Source organism: Cydia strobilella, chromosome 8 (genome assembly GCF_947568885.1).
Source record: "Cydia strobilella chromosome 8, ilCydStro3.1, whole genome shotgun sequence".
Classification (NCBI taxonomy): Eukaryota; Metazoa; Arthropoda; class Insecta; order Lepidoptera; family Tortricidae; genus Cydia; species Cydia strobilella.
In genome coordinates, this window is record NC_086048.1 from 5,214,902 (window position 1) to 5,230,040 (window position 15,139).

Sequence of the window (15,139 nt, forward strand, 5' to 3'; positions counted from 1 at the left end):
TTCTTCGCAGCTGTAATTGTTTGACAGTTGCTTCACTTATAAATGATTCTTGTGAACAGGGATCAATGAGTGCTCGTAGAACTTGTATACCATGGCCAGTCTTAATGTTTACTAGTGCGGTAGCCATGAGCGCAGTATGATTCTGAGTGATAAGGTAGTTTCTTATTTTTGGTGTATCTGAAGGTTTTGTAGTAGTCTCTTCTCTCAAATTTGTAGCGGTTTCTCTCGATGTAGATTGTATTGGATTTTCTCTCTTCTCAGTTGGTTGGTTTTCAAAATGAAGTAAAGAATGATGTCTTTTTTGGCAATGATGACAAGATACTCTGGATTTACAATTTTTCACATTATGTTTTGATGACATGCAGTTAAAGCAAAGTCTTTCCTTTTGGACATGTTGAACTCTGTTGTTGACATCTAGGTTTGCAAATTCTTTGCATAGATAGGTGAAGTGGTTTTGTTTGCAGTAGGAACACTGTATTGTAGTTGTAGCGGGGCTTGTTAGAAAGGATCTCTGTCTCACGATAGCTCTCTCTCTGTCCTTCGAATAGGTTGTAGATGGAACCATTTCTAACACTCTGAAACGTGTCTCTAAGAAGGTTGTAAACTTCTCTAGTTTCGGCAACTCTTGTACAGGTAGCGCTTTTATCTCCTCTTCCCACTGTTTGCGCGTCTCGTCATCCAATTTGTTGAGTATAATGTGAATCACGATAGTATCCCACTCGTTAATCTTTACGTCGTTGTTTTTAAGGCTGTTCAGGCATTCTTGGGTAGTATCGAGTAGCTCTCTGATAGATCTAGATGTGCCGTTGTACACTTTCTTTTGATTCATAAATCTATTCAAGATGGTATTTACTATCATGCGTTTGTTGTTGTACCTCTTGTCTAAAGTTTCCCATGCAACATCATAGTTTTTCTCGGTTATTTGCAGATGCTTCAATAATTGTTCAGCTTCACCGGTGACACTTGATTTCAGGTAATGAAGTTTTTGTACCTTGCTCAGCGATGTTTTATTATGAACGAGCGACGTGTACAGGTCTCTAAATGACGTCCATTCTTGATAATCTCCAGAGAATTGGGGCAGGATCACTTTTGGAAGCTTCACCTCTTGCGTAGAATGCTTGTTTACTTCCGACGTTGACTTGTATTGCGGTTGCGATTGCGGTTGCTCACTCAAAGTTTCGGATTTGTTGAATAGCTCGATAGTATCCGATAACTCTCCTTTAATCACAAAATACTCTTCTTCTCCATTGGAGTACAGGTCGGTTGTGAAGTAATTATGCTCCTTTTTCTGAGCCGTAGTTGCATATTTCAAGATTTGGAAATGGTTTGTTTGAAATTTCTGCCAATACTCGTTCAATGTATCAATTCTAGCTTGTACATAGCCTTTCGTAATACGTGATTTTCCTTGCTTCTTGAAGTTTATCCCGATCTTTCTTATTAATTCGTAAGTAATTTCTTGTTCCGACACGTAAGTATCCATTTTGTAGGTTATGTAGTAAAATCTTACGGAATATCTTGAATCTTCACTCTTTTGGCTTGAAAAACACTAAATGTTCGTAGCTTTGCTCGTTTTTACACGTTTTCTTCAAAATTATTACGAATCTCGATGTATTTTCACAGTTTTATGTCCATTGTTTACACCGAAGCGCCGACTATTTTTACGAAAATCACTCAATTATTGTTCTCGCGGTACTCGATATGGTTATTTATTGTATTTATGCACTGAAACCTCGTAAATATTATTCATTCATCGTTTATTTCTCGTATTTTTAGTATTTTTTCTCATCATTGTTCGTATTTTGTTTTTTCACTCTTGTTCCTTCTTCATTTATTTTGTTCTAGAATGTTCGATGCGTGACGTCTATAATCTCTCAAAATTATTCTTATTTCACTGCGATTGTTCGTTTTTCACCACTAATTCACTATATTTCCGGCTCTAATGGACCACTTTGTAAACTCTAGTTCCTCATAACGTGAAATAAGAATTGAAACGCCGATTTGCAACACAATTATATTATTAATAAATTAGACGCGTATACATGACATGTTATTTCTTTGAAGGATATTGCAAAAAAAAAAAGCTTGACAATGGCCGCGCTTATATAGGTCGCAGGAAACCCGTAGCGCGCGATGTGTGCAGCGCAGCGCCATCTACCATGAAATTGAGTATGCTTTCTTGCTTGCCGCAACACGCCCATAGATAATTAAAAGTCAGACTAATATTATTAGTGTGTTCATGCTGTTCAACAATTGTTATCAATAATATTTATTTTCATATCTCATGCTCTGAAAGTGGGTCGTTGTTGTTCTAAAAAGTGCGCAGAAAGTGATACGTTTCTGCTCTAGTGCAGAAAAGTAGTGTGTTCCAATTAGTCCTCGCCTCATAAGCATTATGCGGGAAATCATTCTAATTAATATCAATACTTACCCCGCCACTGACAAAGGGAAATAATTTTATTTTTACTAGTTCATGGAATTTATTTTATGAGTTATAAAATAAGTATATGTTGTAAATTCATTACTTTTATTTTAGCTGAAGTATTCACTAGGCTCTATGAGGTGGTGACAAGTGGAATGCACCTACAAACCTTTTTTACTTAAAGCTCTGCATGTGAGCCAAGGCAGAAACGCATACAGCCACACTTAAACTAATACAACCAAATAATAAATACAAATAATATGAAAATATTCAAATTACAATAGTAATTATAATTATTGTAATATATGTGAATATTTATTACTAGTTTTTCACAAAAAACAAGCGTTTAATATTAAATGGCCGTATCAGACTACCGCACCGCACCAAGGTCACGGTGCGCCGTACCCATAAATGAGAGCGAGAAAGAGATATCTCTTTCTCGTTCGAAGGCGACGTTTTTAGAAGAAGAAGAAATATACTATTTAAGACACCGATTAATTCACCGCAAACGCGCGTAAAAAATGATTACTTGCATTATGGTGCTTGAAAAAAGTTACGCAACGCCTAAAAAAGTAAAAGAGCGGGGAAGCAAAACTAGTGCGAACTTTTGTATTGTAAGGCGAATGTAAGTAAAATTATTTTTCGCGATTAAAATGAGTTCATCCAGTGATTCTGAAACCGACTTAACGCCTGATTTAATCAGAACAGAAGCCCAATCTATCGTGGAAGGCCTTTTACCGCAAATTTCAAAAGAAAGATATATGAAATCATATACCGATTTTATAAAATGGCGGTCCGAAAAGAGAGTAAAATCATTCTCGGAAAGTGTGATGCTAACTTATTTCAGTGATTTATCGAAGAAATTAAAACCATCAACGCTGTGGAGTATATATTCGATGCTTAAAGCCACTTTAAGCACCAAACATGATGTGAATTTAAAGAACTACAGTAAGCTGACATCTTTTCTAAAAAGGCAGTCGGATGGCTTTAAAAGCAAAAAGTCCAAGATTTTTACTGCAAATGAGATAGAAACCTTCTTAAATGAAGCCCCTGATGATGTTTATTTGGCAACTAAGGTAATAAAAAAATCATATTTTTAGTGTGAATGTAATTAAATTTCTATAGAAATGGTAAAAAAATAGCTTTTGCCAAATACCTACGTAATTTACAAATACCTAAGTATCTCTAATTATAATTGTTTTGTTTTCAGGTGGCGCTAATTTTGGGTATATGCGGTGCTTGCAGAGGCATTGAACTTACAAACATAACAGTAGACAACGTAGAAAAGCACGGTGAATTATTATTGGTAAAGCTTCTCAATACAAAAACAAAAATCGACCGAATATTCGTTGTGAGGGAAGAATTCGTTCGAATTGTGTTAAAATATCAAGCGCTTCGCCCCGTTAATTTACAAACAAATCGTTTTTTTATTAACTACCAGAGAGGAAGATGTCTAAGACAAAATATTGGGAGAAACAAAATCTCAAATATGCCCAGAAAAATTGCAGAATTTTTGAAACTGCCAAACCCTGATCTATATTCAGGACACTGTTTTCGCAGAACATCTGCAACTCTATTAGCCGATTCTGGGGCCGACTTGACAATGGTGAAAAGGCACGGCGGATGGAAGTCGAGCACAGTGGCAGAAGGGTATATAGAGGACTCAGTGCAAAATAAGTCCAAAATATCTAATAAAATTACAAATACCATAAACATACGTAGCGCTTCGCCACGTCCAGGTACATCCAAAGACTATGCTGAGTTCCAAAAGTTACGTACCAAAGAAGTATTTATACCAGTAAAGGTGAATCAACCAGCGTCAAACGCAACGATACCTTATCAAATATTTACTGATGCACCTCAAAACACCACTCAAGTCTCGCAAACTGTACCTGTTGTAGTGCAGAATAAGGAAAAAATATCTTCTAATAAAATAAACCTACATTGCACTACGCCGCGTCCAGGCAGTTCAAAAGACTTTAATAAACACGAATATATAAGTACAGAAGAGGTCTTGGACCCAGTAAAAGACAATCTACGAGCGTCACTGACCAACATAAGAATGCCTTCTCCGACGTTTACTGATATACCTCAAAACGAAAGTCATATCTCACAAACTATATCTAATGTGAATATTCCAGGCAAAAATGTTACATTTAAATTTGCAAATTGCTCTAATTTTTCCATTAATTTCAAATAATTGTATACATTGAATAAACATATTATAAAATTTTCGGTCTGTGTTTTTTTTAGGGTTCCATAACCCAAAGGGTAAAAACGGGACCCTCTGTCCGTCTGTCCGTCTGTCTGTCTGTCACCAGGCTGTATCTCATGAACCGTGATAGCTAGACAGTTGAAATTTTCACAGATGATGTATTTCTGTTGCCGCTATAACAACAAATACTAAAAAGTACGGAACCCTCGGTGCGCGAGTCCGACTCGCACTTGGCCGGTTTTTTTACTTTCCTCGTATTCGATATGAAAAGTAGAGTGTTTAACTCGGGTGAAAGTCACCCATTTCTGACTCGAACCATTGGCGCTCTCACTTCGTTCGAGCGCCAAAATATCTCGTCAGAAATGGGTGACTTTCAGCACTTGGTTAACAATCTACTATTATAATACAAGTGCGGAAAAGAGGAAATTCGAAACGAGTGGCGATAAATTAAAACACGACCGCAGGGAGTGTTTTAAAACGACACGAGATGCGAATTACCTATTCGCACGTGTATCGTACAACGTTTTACAGTACATATATGGCCCTTTAAACTTTCGACATATGCACGAAAAGTGCACTTTTACGCACTAGTGCGAGAAAGTAGCCCCATATGTACTGTTATGTTTTTTCATTAATTTTCATTTCAATTTCATGAGGGTCGACAGGTCGTGGACTAATTATAGGTATTAATTTATTAATCTAACTGAGGAACAAAGTGTTGGAGAATTAAATCCTACTTATCTTTCCGTCTCCGTTTTGACATTATTTATTATAATAAATAAAATAAAATAAAAATCATTTATTGCAGACTCTCTGGGTCCATAGTTTGGTAAGTACAGCACAAATATATCGTCTCTCGTTAGCATTAGCGTTAGAAAATGACGTCTGCAGCAATGAAGATGAAGATGTATACGTATGGCCATCCTTACTGAATCTGTATGACTCTAGAAAACGTGTTGGCAGCCCGCCAAGTGGGCAACGTACCGTAACGTAACGTACGCGGTACGAGCCGTAACGAAATACGTGTACCTACCGATTCCTTATGGAAACAAATTGAATATAACAACTACGTATGGAAATATAGCCAGCCACGATAATTTTATAATAGTTATTTACGATACAAGTGCAAAAAAGAGGAAATTCGAAACGAGTGGCGATAAATTAAAACACGACCGAAGGGAGTGTTTTAAATCGACACGAGTTGCGAATTACCTATTCGCACGTGTATCGTACAACGTTTTACAGTACATATGGCAGTTTCAATTTTTGACATAGTTACGAAATGTGCTAATTTACGCACTAGTGCAGAAAAGTAGCACCATATGTACTGTAAAATATCTTAATTATCTGTGCATGTTTTTTCAGATTTTGTTTCTTACACCGTGTCCAATAAGTAGTTTTTTAAGTTCGTAAACCCGTAAAACGAACACTTTATGCAATCAAGTCGTCCGTCTGTCATGAACGTTTAGTCGGAAATCGTTTCAAAGAATATATCTACAATATAACAGTCAGCAGAGGCTCAAATCTAAAATACGTCCTGAAAAGGGCAAGAAAACCGTAATTCCGGAATAGGACCGATTTCAATGATATTGCAATTTGCAATAGGTACTCTACCGGAATTGAAGAGGACCAATATCGAAATCTTGGACATTGGATTTCTTAGTTTCGCTTTATAAAAAAAATTAAGACTAAAATTGTGATTGTTGTTTTTTTTATTCTTATTGAAACTATTGTTTAAACAATAATATTGTGTATTTTCTGAATCGGAATTTCCAACAAACAAAAAATATGATACAAACAGAAAAAACCGGCGAAGTGCGAGTCGGACTCGCACACGAAGGGTTCCGTACCATCACGGAAAAAAACAGCAAAAAAATCACGTATGTTGTATGGGAGCCCCATTTAATTATTTATATTATTCTGTTTTTAGTATTTGTTGTTATAGCGGCATCAGAAATACATCGTCTGTGAAAATTTCAACTGTCTAGCTATCACGGTTCATGAGATACAGCCTGGTGACAGACGGACAAACGGACAGCGGAGTCTTAGTAATAGGGTCCCATTTTTACCCTTTGGGTACGGAACCCTAAAAAAGACTTAAAGGGCTCTCAATATCAATACCGGTTTTAATTCCGGTATTGAAACTTGTCCGACATTGGATGCCCTAGTCATGCTAACAAAATGATTAGATACAATAGAATCTTATCATATTTATAATATTTACTTGCTGAATCTTATCATTAAACTGCATTATCGACTAGCACGTAGTAGCACGCTAGTAAGCACGATCTAATCTTTGAGGGTTTTGTATTTATCATATAGCATTTCGTCTACCTAATTATATGTTAAGTATATGGCTGTTTTTATCATTAATTAAGTAATCAAACAGGACTTTAAAAAATGTAAGGTGGGGTAAGACTAAGATAGTTTATTTTGCTCGGGGCAAGACTAACAGTATGAAGATTCCATACAAGTAATAGTCTTACAGTTTTGACTGATTCACGGTTAGTTTTACTATACATACGTCGAAATATCGGGAGCTCGAAAACAATACAAAAGGTAATCACGGTCCATATCCCGGTCGATACACCTTACCTTAGTATAGTAAAATCATCATTCGCTTGCCCTTATCCCATTCACTTGGGGTCGGCGCAGCATGTCGTTTTCTTTCATAGGTACCACTCTCTCGCCCGTCATCTCATCATTCGTGTTCGTTTCATATCATCTCTCACACAGTCCATCCACCTTTTCCTCGGTTTTCCTCTCCCGTTACTTCCCTCCACATTTATTCGTAATACCTTGCTCGTCACATGACTTTTCGCATCACATGCCCGTGCCCCGTACCACGCTAGGCGATTCGCTCTTACTTTTTCTACTATAGAATAGGGTGGTTATCGTTAGATATAATCGGAATGATAGGTGTGCCCTAGGGAACGCAAAACCGGTTTTTTTTTGTATGAAAATTCGGCTAATATTCGGTTATTAACCGATAAATTGCCTTACCTGCCCAATACCCGATTCAGATTTTAACAATGTGTTATTGTTTTGATGCGACTTGGTCGTCTTGGTGATTGGCGCACATTTCACGCACGGGTTTTATTTACTTCATTTTGCATGCACCAATCAGCACGAGTGATATTAAAGGTCATATCAAAACCAGTTCAAACCCATTTCGAGATTGAAACACAAATCGAGATTTTCTCCGTGTTTATTTGCGACTTTTGCGAGTTAGATTAAGTCGAAAGTATTTCGTAAATTGGGTGATCTATTTAACCAAGCAACGAATACAGATGGATAATAATGTACTTACCTACTCATTCAGAATTGCGTTGTTTTTTCCTCCCTGCATTATCTCTGACTGTTACAGAGTTCCAGAAATATTTGTGAATCAAATTTGTAAATAGATAGGGAAACTTACACACAAGTATTAGGTAAAGTGTTTAACACCGAAGAAACGTTTAGTTTTAGTACCTAGTATGTATGTTTACCTACATCAATGGGTACCTACGTAACTAACCATGTACATATATACTTTAATTACGATAATTTAATTACGATATAAGATAAGGCTATTCTTTGACCGCCGTACATCTCAGGTGAGATCATCTTCGCAATTACCTATCTTTATTCATTAATCAAACTCGTAATTCATCATTCTTTCATAGCCTTTATTGTAGGTAAAAACGTTTTTTACATAAAATAAAGAGAGACCAAATATTGTTAACATAATGGCGATACAGCGAAGTAGGTATCTTTGTAATATATATGTCTTCAAATTAAGGAGTTAGTGGTCTTTCCAGAGAAGTGGTCGTATTACACGTACCTAGGTAGGTAGGTGTGGATAAAGGACTTGAACCTCATGAGCACCTACGCATATTTAACTACATATACATGGAAAACTTATACTATTATTCTTCCCATAAAATAACTCAAGAGCAAAGTAACCGATATAAACAATAAGGCGCGATAGCATCCGACGGAATATTATTCTAGACCATCAAGGGAATTTAATACCTACATTACCTTACCTACTAATTTCTTCTAGGTATATCAGAAACATCAGGTTTTTAATTCTGGTTAGTTATTACGCATGCAACATAAACAAAACAAGTTTCACGGTCAATCACATGTTCGTAATTTAAAATTAGAACTCACCCGGTCTCGCGGTTGTCCAGGGAGTTGTTTGAAGACCGGGGCACCAGGGGTCGGTAGCTGGACCTAGTCATGGTCAACACTACAAGCAAGGGCTTAAACACTCATACTCATACCGTCTATTATCACACGATAATTGAGCAAACGAAGCGCCTGCCACACGACATAGTACTGATTAACATTGTTTAGTCAAGCCGCACAAGTAGCCGGCCGATAACAACTATCTATCACACATCGAGGACGTATTTATTATCTAGGCACTCGGCTACGCGCAAAACAATAACATGACGTTAACAATCTAAAAAAAACATTTTGTACAGATGCTCTGAATGGACCGATCAATAATATTAAGTTGGGGTGAAAGCTCGCTGGGAGCCACCACGCCTCCCGGCCGGTTCTGTCAGAGCTTTTGCAATATTTACTACAACGCCATCTGACGCCTAATAGCTGCATTAGAATTTTACCGAACGCACTCGATGTTTACGTACTTTAGTATTCTCGCGAGGGGCGCTGATAGTTCGTACTTATTGATTTAACGCTAAACTCTGAAAAGAAAGACGTATGTGACATGGTTTTTCATACAAAACCCGTCATTTAGTCCAAAAGTAAAACTTAGTTTGCTAAAAATAAACCAATGTCGACTGTCTATGAACATTTAATAATGTGCATAATGATAATAGAAAAATATGTGCTATTTTTAATAAATGTTATTTCAATATTAAATGGTCTTTTTATCTTCGATTTTATTCGTCTGAGTTTCTTCGGCTGGTCTCTCCTTGTCTTCTATTGCTTTCTCCTCTGTTTCTTTCTTTTCTTGTTCTGTTTTTTCATCGTGCTCCTTTATCAAGTCATCGAGCTCTTTTTCTGCGTTTATGAGGTCCTCTTCTGTTATATTGAGGTCCGGGAAACGTCTCTGTAAGTAAATTGGGGTATTTCATCTGTAAAGTTTTCAAGTAAAATTTGGGTCTTTAATTAATAAAGTTCTTAGACTTTCGAAAAAATACTTATCACGTCCTTTTAACTGAAACAAAGAAAAGTCTAAAGTTTGAGTTAATTTTTTTCTTCGTAAGCTTTATTACAATGTAACGTTAGGTTCTGTTCTGATTTCAAATTAATAACAAATAATTACCTACATCTACATACGACGTTACAAAAAAAATATAGTTCCTATCAGATATATCTAAAATCAGATATTTTAACGCGCTTTATCGTCTTGACAATAGAGGCTTTGTTAAGTTATTTGTGGACCCGCTCCGATATATCTGATGCCGACAGAACCACAAACAAAATGATCCTTTAATCTGAGAAATGTCCTATTTTTCTAAACCTGAGTTGGTGTAGATAAAATACCTGTAGTTCTTGCAAAGACTGCTGTATAGTCTGCTGCTGCTGCCGCATCCGTCTCGGCAGCGTGAACACAGCGCTGAACAGCCGAAGCATGATCCAGCACAGCGCCGTTAGGGCGCCGTACGTGAACATCGACTTCGCCATCGCCCAGTAGTCCACGCCGACTTGCTGCATCTTCATGTCGGTGACTTCGTATAGGTAGTCGTCGTCTTGTGATTTTTGTCTACAAAGATAATATGTATAATTATAGTCTTCAATATCGCATGATTCGAGATGCATGATGCGCGTATCATCATCATATTCCTAGCTTTGTCTTTTTGCCACGGCTTACTTATAGGAAATCTCGGGTCCGCACGGCAACCAAATTCCAAGAATTGGCGCAAGTACACTAATTTTTACGAAAGCACTGCTATCTAACTTTCCAACTTTCAACCCAATCTTTCGTAACCATTTGAGCACCATTTTTTCATGCCAGAAAATTGCATACATGAATGACATCTTGCGGTCTTCTCGATAAATGACGCTTTTGAGGTTCTTGGCATTCAATCCAAAGTAAAATCATCACGTTAACACAGAAGTCTATACGTTTTATTCCATTGGTGGATAGAGTACCTACAGAACTTGCGTAGCCCTTAGGGAAATAAAAACAATTCTTACCGGATTCTCTCCCTCAACTATCAAAAAGGAGTCGCGAAGTTTAGAATATACCTACAATATTGTTTAAGACGAGTTATGTTTGAGCCACGTCATCACGTCAACTGTCGAGAGCGGAACGAGCAAGTGTGATGACCCATTTCCCATGGCAATGTCGATGGTCACGAATTATTGATGACGCAGGGGCCGCCAACAGTTGACGCTTGAGTTTTCGACGAAGATAGACTTCTTTTAATCAATCAATATATTTTATTTCAGACTAATGTCCATAGTGTTAGTGTACATTCCCTTAAGCCTATGTTACTTAAACCTATACTAACTTATAAACTAAGCCTCTGGATCCCATATACCACACCTCGCACAGGTGGGTACTTAAATCTAGTTTGATGAGCATACCCATGAGAAAAGCACTATACATATATGACTCGGCTAGAAGGCTACTTGCTGGCTTCGGATTCAATTAAACGGACTCCCACGGTCGTCCGTTTAAAACAAATCCTCAGCCAGCAAGTAGCTACTTCCGAGCCTCGACAATAATGTACTATTGCCACAACCCTTATTTTCAATGAACTTGGTACCGGTACTTGGCAAAATTGATACCTGGGTTTGTTGATTAGTGACGAATGACGATAGTCAAAATATGTAGACACAAAATTAAGCTGTATTGAAACATTATTATAAAGTGACGCTCTTCAAATTAATAAAAGACGAAAATGTTTGTTTTGCTTAGTTAAGGTTATCTCAAAAAAAATTGTAGTTAAGCCTTAATTTTCTTAGCGCCACTTGCACCATTCCACTAACCCGGGGTTAACCGGTAAATCCGTTAACCCAGTGCAAATTGTCCTGGTAACCATAGTAACTACAGGTTATGGTTACTTTTAATTTTTATTTTATTTTTTGTCCTAAGTAGGTAGTTAATATTACAAGCGTCCTGAATAATTTTTTGTCTCTTTCTTCAAACTAAAAGCTGGTGGTTGTGTAAGATTGTTCCATGGTATTTATTTATTGGTTTTAAGGATGATTTCTGAGATACCTACTATATTTACCTACCTAACTTTAACCTTTTAGGCTGTAATATACCTAACACGCCAGCATACCTATATTTTTACGCCAAGTAGGTATGGAGCTTATAGCGCTATATGTATACATTCTTAGTTCTTACGGCCAAGTTAGTGCAAAGTTAGCGTGGTCAGTGTCTAGTCGGTTTGAAGTTAAGCCTACCTAAACTTGACAATTTACGACATCTTGAGACGTCCTTTCCTTTGAAGGAAATCTTACGATTTATTATGAACATTACTGCCAAATGTTATGAACCCATGGAATCGGTAAATCGATATAGGCTAGTACCTATGTACTAATTACAACCGTGTCGCCCAGCTGACCGCTCAGCGTATTTACAAAAGCTAAACTATTTCAGTCACGACTCAGATTATAATAGGTGAGCTTTTGTTTATGCATATTAATTAACAATATCTATACCGTTTTCGTAAAAAGTAGTCACTCAAATGGATTAGCTTTTTGCTTACATATTTTCAAATATTATTCACGACAAAACCTAGTCGAGTTTAGTAACGTCAGTATCGTTTGAATATGATATCTAAATTTTAATAATACTTATTCACTCAAATGGATTAGCTTTTTTCGCGATAATATTCAAACATTTTGCTCTCACAAAACCTAATAATAAGAAGTACGAGTACCCTTTAGTACCGTTTGGTAACAAAAAATTGGTAACCGGCTTCGAAACGGGAAAAATAAATCCCGGGTTGTAACTGGTTATAAAATGGGACTTTTGAATTACCGATTACTAGCCACGGTTGGCAAATGTTTTGTAACTGTCCACAAAATCCAAAATTACACTAAATCAGTAGGTAGCTTAGGTTCGTTAGGTAGCTTCAAATGCCCGAAGGGCAAACCGCCCAGAAATAGGATCCCGCGGGGCTCCTTTTTCTGGGCGGTTTGCCCTTCGGGCATTTGAAGCTACCTAACCTAAACTACCTACCTATTGATTTAATGTAATTTTGGATTCCCATTTGTTAGCCAGTTACAAAACTTATTTACCAAACGGTACCACTCTGGCCCAATTCGTAACTGACTACATACAAGGAATTTTAGATTCCTGTTTTGTAGCTAGTTACCAAATTTAGTTACCAAACGGTAACACGCTGGCCCAATGCGTAACCGGCTTCAAACTGGGAATAATAATAAAGTCTATACGATTTCAGTAAATTTCTGTACTATAATAGATTAGGGTTTTGTAAAGTTTTGACCAAACAAAAGCTAATCTAGTTCAGTTCGCATCTGAACTATATCAGTATAGCCTTTGTAAATACGCGACCGCTCAACCAACAGATGACACGGCAATACAATTTATACAATCTTACTCGTTTATCGCTTTGGATAAAATTAACTCGCTCACACACTTTGCATGTAGCAGAGTCAGTATCAAAAGTAGCGCATTCGACTACATATGGCTAAATCTACTAATATTCTCTAACAGCTTAACAAAAAGAGCTGTCTCTATACAGGATGTCCCATAAATAGTACGTCAAATTGACACTGGAGGTAGGACATCCTAAGGGTCGGCTGTACCAAACTGTTTGTCATCGTTAAATAGTTCGCTAAATTTTATTGTATGGAAAGTTTCATAGTAAACCGCCGCGGCGCGCCGGGTGACGTTGATCAGTCTGTCAAATGCGGATGGTGCAACATAGGTGCAACTCTCCTGGCACAAAAGGATCCAAACCAGCTTAACATGGCCTTAGTAATTGTTTAAGTTTTTTTTAAATTAATTTTGACCTTTTTCGGTGCCAGTATGTATACACTAAGTTTTTTTTGTGTATGCTACAACTGGCACTTTTAACCTCCAGTGTCCCACGGTCCTAATACTACTGAAAATTACCTTCAAGAAAATTTTTATCATTATTACTTGGAACAGACGACCGGTCTGGTCTAGTGGGTAGTGACCCTGCCTGTGAAGACGATGGTCCTGGGTTCGAATCCCGGTAAGGGCATTTATTTGTGTGATGAGCACAGATATTTGTTCCTGAGTCATGGGTGTTTTCTATGTATTTAAGTATTTATAGTATAAAAGAAAGTCGCTTCCTGCTGTCTGGATGGATGTCTGTCCCTATGTATGCTTAGATCTTTAAAAGTACGCAACGGATTTTAATGCAGTTTTTTTAATACATAGAGTGATTCAAGACGAAGGTTTATATGTGTGTATGTTATGGTATATTAGCATTGCACCCGTGCGAAGCCGGGGCGGGTCGCTAGTATTATATATATCGTTGTCTGATTACCTATAACATACAAGCCTCCTTGATGGGCTTACCGTGGGACTTCTGGGAGTCGATCTGTGTAAGAATGTCCTTTAATATTAACAGATGCTTTTGTTTTGTTTCGTTCGATTTAAAAAGTTGACAAATCCAATTCTATTTTCTAATACCTACTTATCATTCTGAAGAGGTCAAGTCAAGACTGGTGAACGTCAAGGACTTTGGTTTCCCTGCGGACACTTACTGCTCAAAGTAGAAATATGACACGGCGAGAAACTGAACAATTTTCACGGAACCTAGAAACACAACGGCCCATATTTCAATGTCCATTGCGCAGTGGTCTCCACCCGACTGGGAAATTATTGCAGGCTGTTATTGCTGTTGCGTATTAAAAATTAAATAACATTCAATTATTTCGGAACTCACCTCTACCCCCGACTTTGTCTGCGTAGATACTTTAGAGGCTGTGTTCCCATACTTCCTCCTTGTTAGTAGGTGCTGCGTACTAATGTTATCCCTTATATCATCCTGATTGATGGGATATGGCGCTAGTTAGGCTCTGGGACATGGAGTATAACATGAACAACAAATAACCCGACCAAATTACGTAGGTTGTTTTTGGTAGTATTTCGGTGTATGGTGGCGCCGCCTAATTACTGTTTTTTGATGGACATTTTTCATACATAGAGATTTGGCTCCTTTATATGGTCTCCATTTTCCGGCGGACTGATAGCCAGTGGGCCCCTTGAGCGACGTACGTATACAAATACGAGAGTTCTTGCCCTATGACGGTCTCCCCTGGAATAGATTTTAGATGCCGGTCTGCCCCACATTTTGCGTGATAGAAAAACAAACAGCCAAATATCTAAATATACAAACTTTCACATATTTATATTATTATAACAGCTGTATCGGAATTATTGAAGGCCAACACTGGGCGGTAGATATTGTTAGATTTATATGATGTGCCGTAAAATTATAGCAATTTTCGTCTTCGTACATAAGTTTTGATACAAAACAAAGATTATAAAATAATCACTGAGTGTAAAAAGCATTTGAAGGTGATGCTGCACG

General features: G+C 37.4%; 2 protein-coding genes across 2 annotated transcripts in view; both read right to left on the bottom strand.

Annotated features, from left to right (window-relative positions):
* The window catches only part of LOC134743519 (uncharacterized), a 99,173-nt gene extending 90,118 nt beyond the window's left edge, over positions 1-9,055 (bottom strand). The window contains exon 1 of the mRNA XM_063677006.1: positions 8,790-9,055. Coding sequence (XP_063533076.1) covers positions 8,790-8,860 — 71 coding nt within the window. The 5' untranslated portion in view covers positions 8,861-9,055. The remainder of the gene's footprint in view (positions 1-8,789) is intronic.
* Positions 9,056-9,425: 370 nt separating this feature from the next.
* On the bottom strand, positions 9,426-14,397 carry LOC134743523 (uncharacterized). The gene is made up of 3 exons (XM_063677013.1): positions 14,310-14,397; positions 10,137-10,356; positions 9,426-9,699 (listed from the first exon to the last, which is right to left on the bottom strand). The coding sequence occupies exons 1-3, from the start codon at positions 14,393-14,395 to the stop codon at positions 9,505-9,507; spliced, it is 501 nt and encodes a 166-aa protein (XP_063533083.1). The 5' UTR covers positions 14,396-14,397; the 3' UTR covers positions 9,426-9,504.
* Between the last annotated feature and the right edge of the window lie 742 nt (positions 14,398-15,139).

Coding starts and splice junctions, on each gene's coding strand:
- LOC134743523 (XM_063677013.1), bottom strand. CDS start 14,395: ATGGACATTGAAATATGGGCCGTTGTGTTTCTAGGTTCCGTGAAAATT. Junction 10,357..14,309: donor TCATATTTCTACTTTGAGCA/GTAAGTGTCCGC, acceptor TTATCTTTGTAG/ACAAAAATCACAAGACGACG. Junction 9,700..10,136: donor AGTCTTTGCAAGAACTACAG/GTATTTTATCTA, acceptor ATTTACTTACAG/AGACGTTTCCCGGACCTCAA.